The 14,011-nt window shown below is 57.4% G+C and overlaps 1 protein-coding gene across 1 annotated transcript in view; it reads right to left on the bottom strand.

Moving 5' to 3' along the window:
* CSPG4 (chondroitin sulfate proteoglycan 4) overlaps positions 1-13,745 on the bottom strand; it is a 34,643-nt gene extending 20,898 nt beyond the window's left edge. The window contains exon 1 of the mRNA XM_027067818.2: positions 13,485-13,745. Coding sequence (XP_026923619.2) covers positions 13,485-13,578 — 94 coding nt within the window. The 5' untranslated portion in view covers positions 13,579-13,745. The remainder of the gene's footprint in view (positions 1-13,484) is intronic.
* Positions 13,746-14,011: the final 266 nt, after the last annotated feature.

Here is a 14,011-nt window from a genome sequence, read left to right as displayed (position 1 = left end):
GGAGACAGAAGGCATGAGAAAGATTTTAAAACCTTCTCCACAAAAACTGAACTCAGGGGTCCAGACAGGCTTAAAGAAGGAGATGAAGGAGGAGAAACCAAGAGAGACACAGAAGGCTGGATGTCGGAGCAAGCCTGAGGCTGTGGACAGGAGTGAGGAGAATGAGGCAGGGGCGCTGCCAGCCAGCTGGGGAGGGGGAGGGGTCCTGCTCTCCGGCGAAGCCAGACTTCTTCACCGTAGCTCCTTGGGGTTTGGCACCAGGTGTGCAGATCCTGTTCCAGATCCACATCCTAGGCAGACAGGGGTGAGGCCGGGAGAGTCCTTCTGAGAAGTCAGAGGGGGGCTGTGGGGGAGTGCCCTAGGAGGGCCAAGGCAGGGATGAAGGGCTCTCTGTCTCCCCTATGGGTGTAATGTGGGTGGCCCTGTGTGAGAGTAAGGATGGGCCAGGTGCCCTGCCCCAGCAGCTGGGCCCACCCTGAGGTCACCCAGGTCCCTCAGAACTCAGGCCAGATCCCCTCCCCTTGTGCCTCCAAGGGATGTGCTTTTTCTTTACCAGCTTTCTGTCCCCAAGCCAGGGCACTTCTGAGGAGGCTGGGAAGGATGGAAACTTATTTAGAACCAGAGCTACAGACCCCGGGGCCAGTGGCGCTGAAGATCCCTGCACTCCCCCCTTCCATTTCAGAGCTGGGAAAGCAATGCCGTGTGGTGATACTCAGTCCCCCAGAGCATCCAAGACCTGTGCATGGTCACAGTGGGTGGCACATAGCCACGAATGTGACTGAGTGCAGGTCAGTGCCACCTATCACAGTATATGGAGGGGAGGGTGGGGCAGGTGAGGATGTGGTGCGGTGGGTCCCGTCTGGCTCTAGATACCGGACATGACCCTTCCTGAGCATGCCTGACCCTGTGCCTACTCGGTGTCAGCCCCCACCTCAGCACGTCCCAAGGCTCAGTCCTTTCAACTGAGCTATCACCAAGCTTATTACCTCTGAGAGTAACCAGGGGGAAGGTTACAGGGAAAGACTTCAGGTCAGATCAAAGGGACAACATAACCTGCTCATGGTGGTGACAATGGGATCACAAGAGCCAAGCCCAGATGCTTACTACCTGCCAGGGCTAGCTGCCTGGGAGATGCACACACACCTGCAGACTCATAGCACTCACTGCTCTGGCTCTCCTTCCTCCCTGCTTCCAGCCTGAGAGTCCATTACCCAAGGCCACCTCAGAGGCCTGCTGACCACCTGCTCCTCTCTTACCCCACAAGCCACGCCCATAGGAACAACAGTAGTTTAGTTCAAAGTCACACGGAACTTAGACAAGTAGCTGTTCCTCTTGGCAGATAGTAGCTTCCCAGTAGAATGCGGGACGCCAGGCTCTATGTGCTCACGGCAAATGGCCTCCTCATCTCAACCCTATGGGAACCTTGGCCGGGGTCAATGTGGGCCTGTTCCTCTACATTCCAAGAACTCTTGAACCACAGGACTCACTGTCAGGGCACTTGACCTTCTGTTTGGTTGCAAGGTCAAGGAGGCCAGGGCAGGGCAACAGTTTCCTCAGCTATTGGCTGAATCCTGACCCTGGTCCCTGGCTTCAGTGGCTTGTCCTCTAACCAAGAGCTTAGAAGCCACCCAAGCCAAGGGTATATATATATATATATATATATTTATATACATATTCTTATATATATATGTATATTTATATATATATTCCTATATATATATATATATATATATATACATATATATATATATATATATATATATATAAACATTTCCAATTTAGGGACCTCTTCTAGAAGGTGAGTATCCCTGAACTGGTGGATTAGGCGATGCTAAACTTGGTCCATAGACACTGACAGGGGCAGGGCTGGTACCCTGGGCTCCCAGCCACATGTCCCAACCCTGGGGCCATGTGTGGCACAGAGGAAGCGGGAGGGAAAATGAGAGGTTTGCTGGAAGAAGCAGCTCAGAGTCCACCCAGGCTGGAGGGCCGGGGTGGGGAGGAAGCAGGGCCTCAATGGCGTCTTTGTAGGAAGCCCGGTCGCTCCCCTAGCCTGAGGCACAGGGGGTGGGGCTGCTGTGGTATGGAGCAATTCTGAGAGGCTTTTCCTTGCCTTATAATTTTCCTCCTTGTGCAGGGAGACGGCTGGATTTCCAGGCCCTCTTCCATATCTCCTTTCCCCAGCTTTCCTGGCCCTGGGGGGGATGGGGGGGCCCTCCTCTTAGAGGGCCGAGGCTGAGGTAAGGGGTCTCGCGGGGAAGAAACAGAGCAAGGGACCTTCCTCACCTGGCATTGGGCCTGCTCAACAGCCCCTTCCCCCAACAAGGTCCCATGAAGTAGCTCCCATTTTACTGGTGAGGAAACTGAGGCTCAAAGGGGGCACCACCTGTGCTAAGACGTCAGGAGGAGCAGTGGCAGAGCTGGATTTGAGCCCCTGTGCTCGAGGCTCTGGAGCTGGGTGTTGTGGTATCAGGGAGGGGCATGTGTACACAGAAGCAGTGTGGGGGGGGTTATTGTTGCGTGTGAATCGGAAGTGGGGCAGCTGGAGGAGGGTGTGAGAGCTGGCCCCTTGCCTGGGGAAGACACACTTTTTCCCTTCCTGTTTTCAGGGTCTCCTGGGGTTGGGGAGAGCGAAGAAGGGAGGGGAGAGCATTTGCTTTCCATGGTTGGCTTGGCAGCCGGCCTCTCCTGGTGTGGCTGGACGCGGGTCCGGTTCTGGGGCTGGCTGGATCAGGGAGGGCTCTTCTCCAGGGCTGGCTAAGGATGGCATGTTCCAAAAGCCAGTGATAAGTGTCGGCCATGCCCACTGGGGGTCTTAGAGGTCAGGGAAGAGGGTGGAGAGGCAAGGGCGTGGGCAAGAAGCCTGGCCCAGGGGGGCTGTGGGGCCACCCCCTCTCTTGGGCTGAATCCAGAGTCAGAAAGCATGTGGAAGCCTGTTGCTCATCTCTGAGCTCCCTTTCAGCTCTGGGATGAGAAACCGTTAGGGGTAGGGCCCTTGGGGAGGTGCCTTGGGGCTTCCCCGAGCCTGGCAGACTGGGCTTGGAGACAGTGAGTGTGTGAGCTGGGAAGGGGGGTTAGCGGAAGCAATGACTGTTGGTCTGGACACAGGCCTGGACCAATTTGGCCCAGCTTGTGCTCAAGAGTCTGTGTGTCCTGGAGAAGCCACCGCTCCCTCTGCCTCAGTTGCCCTATCCGAAGGGGATAATCCCACAGGTGGAAGTCCCATGTCCAGGAGACCAGAGGAAGCAGGGGCTTGGGATGGGGACTACCTCCACCGCCCCCCTCCCCCCCCACCGCACTCCCCCAACACCTCCTAGCCACATGCAGCCATGCTCTCTTTGGCTTCAGTCTTCCCATCTGTGCAGCCTGGATGGGGAGCCTGACACAAACCTGGCTTGCCCAGCCCAGCTCAGCCGTTAGTGGCTGATAGAGAGGTGTGGTCACTACAGCAGGTATAGTGCAGCCACTTCTGGCCTAAGAGGCCACAAGCCCAACTCTCCGGGGCTCTGGACCCACCTGCCAATGCCCCAGAGACATCTGTACCAGACACACCCAAGCCCACCCAGCTCTAGCCAGACTCAGTGTCATCTGTTCCCAAACCTGCCTGCCTTCCAGAGAAGGCCTCACCACCCACCCACTGCTGGGTGGAAATCTGAAAGTCGTTTTGGACATTCTCCCTCCTCCTTCCCCATGTTCCAACCATCTTGCCCCCAAATTCTCTTTCAAATTCATCTCCCCCTCTTGCTCTTCTGTGCCATCCCACAAGGCAGATGGTCACCATCCCTTGTCTGGCTCAATGAAGTTCCTGCCTTGTTTTGCTAATAGCAGCCACAGTTAACCCAAACTGAAAGTCACTCTGTCATCTTCCCTTGTCTGGAAGCCTTCGATGGCTCCTCATTGCCCCATGATCAAGCTCCCACCCTCGTATGGCACTGAAGGTGCTGGGTGACCCTGCCCCAGCCCTGCCAGGTTTTCCTGGTCACCTCCCTTGAACACCCCACATGCCAGCCTCACTAGACCTTGGGCTGTTTTCCATCCACGACTGACAGGTCCCCACTCCCAGCCTTTGCTCAGGCTGGGCCTCCTGCCTGGCCAGCTCTTCTTCCCTCTCTGCCTGTGGAATGCCCTCCTGCTCCTTTGGACAAGACAGGAAGTCTTCCCCCACCCTTCCCCACAGCCCAAAGTTCCTTCTCTGCAAAGACGCTCAGCTGTGGCTTGGGGAGTTGTGCCACTGTGGCCTCTCTGCTAACTCCCTGTGTCTACAGAACAAGACTGGCTCTGCTTGGTGAAGGGAGATGGGAAGCAGAGGGAGGGGTCCAACGTGGGGAGAGGGGCAGCTGCGTTCTCTCTGGTTGAGCCAGCCGCAGGGGCTCGTCTGAAAGCTGGCCCCAGCTCTCTCCCCCACTGTGTCTCACCTCCGGCTTCTCTTCAGTCTTCCTCTCCCTCCAGGACTCCAGTGCCCAGGCAGGGGCTGGACACAATGGCTGGGGCGAGGTCGGGGACTGCCCCAGCCAGGGAGTGCTTTTCTGGGCCTGTGGTGACAGAGTCTGGTGCTTGTTTTTAAAGAAAATAGCATCAGAGCCCCTATTTATAGCTGGAGGCCATAGCCACAGACAGGAGATGGCTGGGGCTGAGGCTGTGCAGGCTCCCGCTCAGGCAGGGGCTGGGGGTGGGGCCATTCCCAGGCCCCCTGCCCCCCTTTCTCAGCCTCTGAGGAAGTGCCCGTGGGATCCTGACATCCCCTATGACAGGATGACAGGATGACAGGATGACAGGATGTAGCCTGTGCTTTGGGGTGGGGGAAGGAGGGGACTTGGGTGAGGGGATGGAAAATTTCTCTCAGGATTGGTCCCTGGGGCCCAGAGCCCCTTGTGGGAATGCGTGGAGGTGAGGGTGTGTTGTGTCTGCTGGGAAGACAAGGAAGGACCTGTTGGGGGTTGCCGGATGCAGAGGCAGTGCTCTGGGTTGCCACGGGGACGGGGATGGGTGAAGGAAAGGGAACAGAGCAGGGTCAGAGGCTGAGAGACAGACACGGGGAAGAGACAGAGGGATGGGGGAAGAGAGGCCTGTAGCTTGGCTGACACCATGTGGAGAAGGGGATAGAGAAGCCAGGAGAGACTTCAAGTGGAAGCCTCTGTGCCACAGTAAGTCTTCATGGTGCTCTGGGCAGTGTGGTCAGGGTCTGAGCTGGATCCAGTAAGGAACGGCCCGAACTAAGCATCTCTGTGCCCATCACCCCAGGAGGCCAAGCCTTGCCCACTCCCACCGCTGCAGGGCCCAGGGCCTGGAGACCCTCAGTCTCAGGGTGGGAGGGCCAGACCTGTTGGAGGCTAAGAAATGCTGTGGGGGCATGGTGGACCCCGATGGGCTTTGTCACCAAGATTCCCTGAAAGACGGTCCTGGGCTGATGAGGCAAGGTAGTGCCAGGGCCACTGGGGACAGGTCTGAGCCCTGGCTTGCTAGGGGGCGGATTCCCCCAGGCCTGGAGGTGTTACTGGCAGAGGCGGCGGCCTGGGCTCACACCTGCCGCCAGCCTCTATTCGGACCCCTCCCTTGGTTGTGCCGTTGGAGGCTGTGGCGTGGCTGTAGCCTGAGGCATGTGTCATGGAGCCACGGCCACAACCAGTGACTCAGACAGTTAAAAAAAGGAGCAGCTTGGAGCGGTGACTCAACTGGCTCTGGAGGGGCTGGGTGGGTCCGGCTGGTACAAAATGGGGTGGTCTGGGTTTATTTTTGGTAGGGTGGGGCTGGGGAAAGGGGGTGGAAGATGGGAACCGGGGGTGGAGGAAGGCCGCTACCCTCATCCCGGGAGAGCCCCGGCGCTTCATGCCAACTTGGGAAAATGGTTTCTAGGTGCCGGGGAGCTCAGGCAGGCTGGGCCGCCTCTCTGCCCCCCTTCCAGGCCCAGCCCACTTCGCTGTATGGCCCCAGACAAGCAGCTGGCTGTCTCTGGACAGAAGCAGAGCCCCCTGTCCTATTCTCAAGAGGCTTGAGCTCAGAATTTTACAGCTGACCTTGGGGACTGAATATTCTACCCAGAGGCCCAGAGAGGGAGAGTCTGCCCAAAGCCACACAGCAGGGCTAGGTATCCCAAGGACTGTGGTTGCACAGCTGGCTCCAGTCCCTACATCTCTCCTGCCTCAAGGCTGTCAACAGTTGGAGGGACAGGCCCCCATCTGAGTACCTGACTCTGGTGGAGCTCAGCTGGGCTTCAGATGGATGGCCGGAAGCACACGGGCGCCAGATGCTGAAAGATGGAGCCTCAGCCGGGGGCGGGTGCCTGGATTCTATTAGAACATCCGGGGAGCTGGCTGAGCTGTGCCCAGTGGTCTTTTGAGAAGAGGCTATGGGGGTGAAGGCAGAGGATGCCCACACACCGGGATCTTAACCTGAGTGCCCAGCCCCTGCCCAGCCTCTTATCTAGAGTGTACGTACAGCTGGCACTCTCTGCAGCCAGTTTCCGAGACTCACTTCCTCTCATCTCCGCCAGCTCTGGTCTCACACATACATGGACTTGGGCATCACCAACATCCCCAGTGGGTCCAAGCAGCTCAAGGCAGAGAGGGTCCCTCACTGCCTCAGTCTGGATTCTGTTCCTCATGATGCAGTGACTGTGCTTAAGGAGCAGTGCAACAGCCCCATGGGAGCTGTGGAAGCCATTTCACGTCACCAGGCCCTGCCTTCCACCCTGACCTCCAGAGGGGCCCCAGGCTTGGGCAGGGAGCAGGAAAAAGATGGGTGTCTAGGCTCCCCATCCTACAAAGGTTCCCGGTGCCTGCTCATTCATTCCCACCCATCTGCCCTCAGAGTCTGAGTCTCATTTGCTCATTCTTTCAACACATACTGATTGTGTTGCACCCAGGGCCAATGATCCATCTGAGGGGCTGTTAGGCTTTGGGATGGGGCTGGGAAGGGCTGTCCTGCTGCTCCTCGCAGTGGGAGAGGTGTTTGGGCCTCTGTCCACGGAGTTGGCCGGATGCAGAACCCCCTCCCCCTTTCTGAAGGGTTCTGGGCAGACAGCAGCTGGCTGAGAGCTCCCTTGAGAACCCACCTCCCCTTTTCCATGTCACTGAGTCCCACACAGACTTGCTCACAGGGCTGCCTCATCCAATCCCCTACTCTGGAACCTTTCTCAAAGAATCCCCTTATTGCTAGGCTGCCCCTACTGCAGAAAAAAATGGTAATAACAGAAAATGCAACCTCAGGAGCGGGTACCTACTAAGCATTTACTCTGGCAAAGGGCTTGAGTCCTCAACACACGTAGAAGGTAGGAATCATTTATCCCCATTTTACAGAGAAGACTGAAGCTCAGAAAGGTCAAATCACTTCCTGAGGTCATGCATCAAGTGGTAGGGCTGGAATTTGATCCTCAGCTCTCTAATACCGTGTTCCTTACCACTGTGTGCCTGTTCTGCTGCCTCTCCCAGCCCTGTAGAGGTTCCTGGAGCTGAGGACTCCGAGGAGGGAGAGGTGGAGTGAGTCAGGACTGAAGGGCGGGAGAAGGCACACTCTTAGCTGCTCCAAGGCACCCAAAAAGGGTGATTTGTTCCTTCCCTGACCATGGTGGGAAGTGTGTGTGTGTGTGTGTGTGTGTGTGTGTGTGTCTGGGCCTGAGGCCGGCCTGGCCAGCCTCCAACTGCAGGAGAGCTGGGCTGGCCCCAGCTGCTGTGCACAGGGAAGGGGCAGGGAGGGGTTGGAGTCGTGGGAATCAGCATCCTGGGCCCACTGATATTTATAGCTGGCCCCTCCTGAAATGTGGGTGGGGGAGGGTTGCTCTTAGGTGGGAAAGGAAGTTGGTCTCCTCTCTCCAGCCCCCACCATCTCCCCAGAGAGCAGGCTGGCCCAGGCCAGAGGCCCTGCTTCGGCCCTGGAGTGGGGGGGTATGAATCCTGAGCTGGAGGTTTCCCCCAGGATCGCTGGCTGCAGGGTTGGATACTCTCCTTGCTAGGCCTTGAGCCTGGCTGCTGAGCAACACCGTATGGTGTGTGTGTGTGTGTGTGTGTGTGCATACATGCATGTACATGTACCTATTGGGCATCGTACTGATGGAAGTCATGGACTAGGGGGCAGAAAGGCCTGTAACCCCATAGTGAAGGAGGGCAGGGCCCCAGGAAGGAGAAGACCAGGCTGTGGCCCTCAGCAATCAATGGTTGGAAAAGGTCCACAGAGGTGGAGGTGCTGGAGCTAGACCTTGAAGGATGAGGAGAAACAGAGAAGACCAGTTCCAGGGAACAGCTTGAACAAAGGTGGAGGAGTGCCAGGGATTATGGATTATTACCTGATGGCCGAGTTCATCAGCCACTCTTTGGGACACAGGATGACATTGAATGCCGAGGCTGATATATCGGAGGGGGAGGGAGGGCCCAGCAGGTGTCTTTGGGCCTCTACAGGATGCTCAGGAATGTCCCGTTTGTTTCTAGGAACAGCAGGAATGGGATGTTGGGGCAGCAGAGGCCAGTTCCCATCCGTGGCTGGGAGAAAGCTGGGATTGTGTTCTGCTCCCTGCCTTCAGGCCCCCAGACCTGTTCCATCTGGGAAAGGACATCTTCCAGGGGCCCTTGGTATCCGTTTTGATATGGATTCTTTGAAAGCCAAGTTCTTCCTTGTATCTGACCTGAGTCTCCCCTGCTCTCAGTATGTTTCAACTCAAAGCAATTCCTTGGTTTTCAAGTCTTTTTTTCCATTTTTTTTAAAAAAAAGCCACAGAACACTTTGCCAAAACCACATCCTACACAAAACCCAAATCTGTAAACATGCTCATGGAGCTACTATGCGTGAATTGGGGTGGGGCCGGCTTCCCACATTCCCGGGCTTAGCCACCTCTGAATGTAAAGCCCGGAACACCTTGGGCATAGTCTGAAAACCCCTGGTTGACTCAGTGATCAATATGCCCTTCTGTGGGCTCAGTCCTGTGTGGAGCAAGGCAGTGGATACCCCTGGTCTGCCTGCAGGAAGCTGCTGGTCCTGTGGCAAGGCCACCACCCAAACCAGGACACAAGGACACAGGGCAGGGAGGCTGGCCCCCACCCTGCTAAGACTTGGTATGTGATTCTGAGAAAGTAGCCTCCCCTCCCTGGGCCCCAGTTTCCTTACGAACCATGGGGGGGACTCATCTGGGGTGGGGAACCCCTGTAGTAAGGTCTGGGGGCGGGGCAGCTCACTGACCCACCATGACTATTAAGCCATGAGGGAGACATACACTGAAATGGATTAGCACGAGCCGTGGCCGGAGGCTTGGCTCAAGCACATCGGAGCCACCAGAGCTGGCTCCACCACAGGCTGGGAATGGCTGGGTCTGGGCAGCAGCTCGGCGGGAGGAAGGAATGGTCAACAGGACAGGCACTGTTCAGAGCTTGGGGAGCCAATGCCACCAGGCCACCTTGACGGCAGCCCTCAGTGCTGCTGCCCTACATCTGAGGTGATCATGGCTTCATTTGCCACCGCAACCCTCAAGGGGGGTAGGGGACTTTCCTGAAGAGGATCTGCTTATGCTGTGACAAAGCAGTGAGGGTCTGGAGAGGTGGGGTATAGGGACACAGGAGTTGTTTCTCCCTTGAAGACCTGTCTCTCTTCCCTACTGGGGGGCGGGGCGGGGGGGGTGCCTGGGCCCACTGCTGGGTGACTACCTTCCTGGCCCGATCTGGGCTGTTGTTGAGTGGTAACACTGTGGCCTGTGTGCCCAGAGAGTTGCCTAAGGCTGGGCCCGGCATTTCTGTGAGCCTCAGTTTCCTCATCTATAAAATGGGGAATGTTTCATAAAAATAAAATGTTTCTTGACTTGCAGTGCTGCTGTGAGGCTGCGGCCCAACATGGTTAGTGTCCCCCATGGGATGTCTCTGGAGGTAGGGGCCCAGTTGTAAGATGGCTCCACCCTCTCCCTTGCTGGGAATGATGCGCCCTTCTGAGAAGCCGAGAGAGCTAGGAGCCCCTACCCTGGGGAGAATCCAAGTACAAAGTTGTTCACACAAACCCGGTTCATTCCAAAATCACTCACGTACGTTGAGTAATAATGATAATGTAGTACTGTTGAAACTGGACATATGCTGGGGCAGGGAGTACAGTGGAGGCAAGAGGGGAGCGGGGTGGGGTCAGGAGTTGGGGAGAGGCTGTGAAGGAGCAGAGGGACCAGCAGGGGAGCAGGCTCGAGTCCTGGAGGAAGGCTCTTTGTTCATTCGTTCCCGGCACTGAGTAGGAGCCACAGCACAGCACGGCACCCCCTGCCCCCCTCCTGTCCTCGCCTCCTCATCCCGGGCACCGCCCAGCCCAGGTCTGTGAGTGAGCTGGCTGTGGACATAGTTGTGCATACTCACGTGCACACCCACATCTGTGTGCGCCAGTGAGTGTGTACGTCAGGGCTATTTCCAACTCCCCCTCCCCTGCCTGCCCCCTCCTGGGCAGCTCGCCCAGTTCCCAGAAGCAGCCTATACGCTTCCTTTGAAAGCTCCACGCACAGCCTGCTCCCCTCCTGCAGTCACTGCCAGCCGCCTGGCCCACCTGGCAGCCCCCTCCACAGCCCCCCGGGGCAGGCAGCACTGAAAGACCCTTCTTGTCCTGCCCTGGAGGGCAGGCGAACGTTGGGTGAGGGGTGGCTCAGTTATACTTGGTTCTTGAACAGCTTTTCCAGAGTCTGGGTGGCCCGGGCCAAGGGCCTGGCCTCTGCCCTGCCCCAGAGGCCCCAGGGGCAGTAAGCTCACCTGCGCATACACACACACACACACACACACACACACACACACACGCTCGTGTGCCTCAGAAGCTGTCTCCAGTACCATTGGTACCCCAGAAGATCCCTAGAGGCAGAAGAATCTACCTTGATTCAATTCCTTGCACTTGATGCCTCCATGGCCCTGTTCTCTAAGCTGCCCCCATCAGTTCAGAGTCCTTACGCGGGGAATGCAGAACCCTCCTTACCAGGAACTCCTGCCCCACCCAGTCCGACTTCAACCTTCTTTCACCTTCTGTCTTTCAAAGTCAGCTGTGTCAGCCAGGTAAGAGGTATGGGGGCCACTGGCCCCGCGGGTTCTGTGTTCACTCTGACCTCTCAATTTTACTCATGCTGTTCCCCTGACTGGAACGCCATCTCCACATCAGCTCAAACCCAATCTCCTGCACTGCTTGTCCCTCTGCTGAAGGCCTCCCATAGGGCTCAGAAGGAGCTGGACACCACACCTATCATCCACACCGTGTCAGCATGGCTCTAGCCTAAGGTCCCACGCAGGTGGGGAGCTCCCTCAGAGCAGGGATGGGGGCTCTTCCTGGGCTGCCAGGATCCTGTGTGGGACCTAGAACACTTTGCTCCCTTTCAGGGGTCTGAGTTTCCCAGTCTGTACCATTGGAAGTTTGGCCCAGATGGTCTCCAATGGGGCTTGATTCCCAGGCCTCATGGCCTAGGTGCTCTGGAATGTTGATGAATGTAGGGAAAACATCCCAGTGCGCCTCACTCTGATACCTGAGACCTTGAGGGCCTTTGGGCTTGGGGTTTCCAGTAAGGATGGGAGTGATGCCTTCCTCAGGTAGGGGGGCTGATCCTACCAGGAGAGGGAAGTAAGGCAGGCATGGTGACAGAGATGGGTTGTTGAAGGGGAATCTGCCTGGGAGTGGGGGAGAAGATACCAGCCCTCCTGCCCCCTCCCCACTTCCAAATTCTTCCTAAAGGTAGGGATTGGCTTAGCATTATAAAACCCCACTGGTGCCATGTCACTTTTCTGCTCTAAAATCTTCATCGGTTCCCTGTTGCCAACAGAGCATAGGCTGTGGGCCGTATTCTGCCATTTAAGGATTCTGTGCCCCAGTCCAATGGCTCTTCCTGGCTTGTGCTCAAAATATGCCTTCTAACCAGGCTTCTGGTCTTCCTATCTCAACATGATCTGCTCATATCCACCTCAGGGCCTTAGCTCAGGCGGAGCTCCTGCCTAGAATACTGACCCCCTTCCCATCCTCCGAGCCTTGGCTCAAGGATCACCCTCGGCCCTGCCCCAGCTTGCCTGTCAATTTCTCTTCCCCATACTCTTCATCTGGATCTTTGCAGACATGATAGGATCTGCTGTTTGAGTTTTAATTTGCTTTTCTGTCTCCTGAAAGAGTTCAAGTTTAGCCTATCCATTTCTGTGTACTCCTCATTGCCCAGCACCATGCTTGTATGTTTTTGTTGCTGAGAAGGTATTTGAGAATGGCTCTCGGTTGAAGCCCAAGGAGATGGGGGTGCTGGAATCTCTTGGCTGGAGTCTGCAGGTTGAATAAGCACCCTTCTCCAGTCACCTCAGATGGCCCCTTCCCACCTCTCCAGAGGCCCAACCCATCACCCAGACTCCGAGACTTTGAAGGAGGGGGTCCCTGGGAACAGAAGCAAGGAGCCTGGGGATCCAGGTCTGACTCACCCCAGTGGGGGGTCCTCCCCTGACTCATTTCCCCTCTGGGTACCTCGTGATGCTGTCCATTAGAGCTGGCTTCCCTATGTGATGGGGAGCAGGGTGTGGCCTGGGCCCCTGGAAGGGAGATTCAGGCCCTTCTGTTCAAAGTTGCTTTTGGGAATGGTCCTGAAAGATGTAGGCTGAAGCCCTACATACATGAGTATGATTCATACATGGGTAGTAATGACTGATAGGCCCCGAGGCCACAGTTCTTATGGCCTTACCTCAAGGGGAATGCTGTGATCGCGGACTTCTGGCATTTAACAGAAAGGACATGCACCCTAGTGCCTCTCAGAAGGTGAACTGCCACTCAGTCTCTGCTGGGGTCAAGCACCAGTGGTGGGGACAGGGAAATGTGGTGGGGGTTGCCCAGGGCTGTCTGAGGGACGAGCTCCTGCCGGGGTGCAGGATATCTGAGGGGCCCTAGGAGGCTGAGCCTGTCACTAACCAGGCCTTCTGAGTTAGGAGAGTGGGGAGAGGAGACAGGAGCTAGAGAGGAGAGCAGGAGGAAGGTGGTGAAGAGGCCGTACAGTCAAATGCACCTGGGGCTGGGCAGGGTCCCAGAGTGGTTGGAGGAGACCAGAGGAAGCGGCAGGCGGAGAGACTGAGGCACATGTGGGACCCCATGGAGGGTGGGGCAGGGTGGCTCCCTGCCCATTTCTCACCATTCCTGGCCTGGACTGCTGAGGCTGGGGTACTGGTTTTTTGCTGTCGCCGAGTGTCCTGTGGGCACCAGTGCCGTCACCAAAAGCCTGCTGGGCTCAGGGAGCCCAGACAGCACTGGGCAGCCCCACTGGGTATAGCGGACTATCCTGCACGGAGGCCACACCCTAGGCCGACCGACTGGGGCCAGCCTCAGACAGCCAGAGCCCACAGAAGCCTCAAGATGGAGAGTCATCACGGGGGGATCTTGCTTCTACCCCGGACTGGAACTCCCAGAGAGCCCAGCCTGGAATGGCAGGAGCTTGTCTCCCAGTGGGGGCTACTTCTGGGCCCTCTTGTCCCATTTTTCTACCTCAGGAGCCCCCCACAGCTCTGGCAGTCTGGGTTGGGGGTCTCAGGCCCCTTACTCACCTGCGGATGAAGGTCTGGCCAACATGACCAGGGTCAAAGCCAGGGCCAGGGCCAGGGCAGGGGCTGGAGGCGGAGGCTGCTGGCCGGAGCTCATCGCGGCCCGGCTGTGCAGCAGGATTTGCGAGGAGGAGCCGAGCAGAGTGGCAGTAGGGAGCCCGGACACCGAAGGCGCCAAGGCGCGGGCTGAGACAAGGCTGCTCTACGCCGCGGGCTGGGGCTCTGGAGCTGCCCGCGCCGCCACCGCCTTACTTAACTCCGGGGGCGGGGCAGGCGCCGACCCGCGCGCTCCGGTTTCAGGCTGGGGCTCCCCCGTTGGCCCCCCTCACCCCCAACTTTCTTAAAGGGCCCGTGCTGGGCTGCCTCCTCCCCGGGCAGGGGTGAGAGGACCCTTACAGCTCCGTTAGACCCAGGCTCCACCCTGGAGTTTTGGAACAAAGTCGCAGAGGAGCCTAGATCCAAGCCCTCCCTGAGCTCTGACCCAAGGGCTCCAGGAGACCCCCTCCGGGAGGAGACCTGAGCTGGGCAAG

The sequence above is a fragment of the Acinonyx jubatus genome, chromosome B3 (genome assembly GCF_027475565.1).
Source record: "Acinonyx jubatus isolate Ajub_Pintada_27869175 chromosome B3, VMU_Ajub_asm_v1.0, whole genome shotgun sequence".
Classification (NCBI taxonomy): Eukaryota; Metazoa; Chordata; class Mammalia; order Carnivora; family Felidae; genus Acinonyx; species Acinonyx jubatus.
Note: the sequence above shows the minus strand (reverse complement) of the source record. Positions and strands in the feature narration are given on the sequence as shown.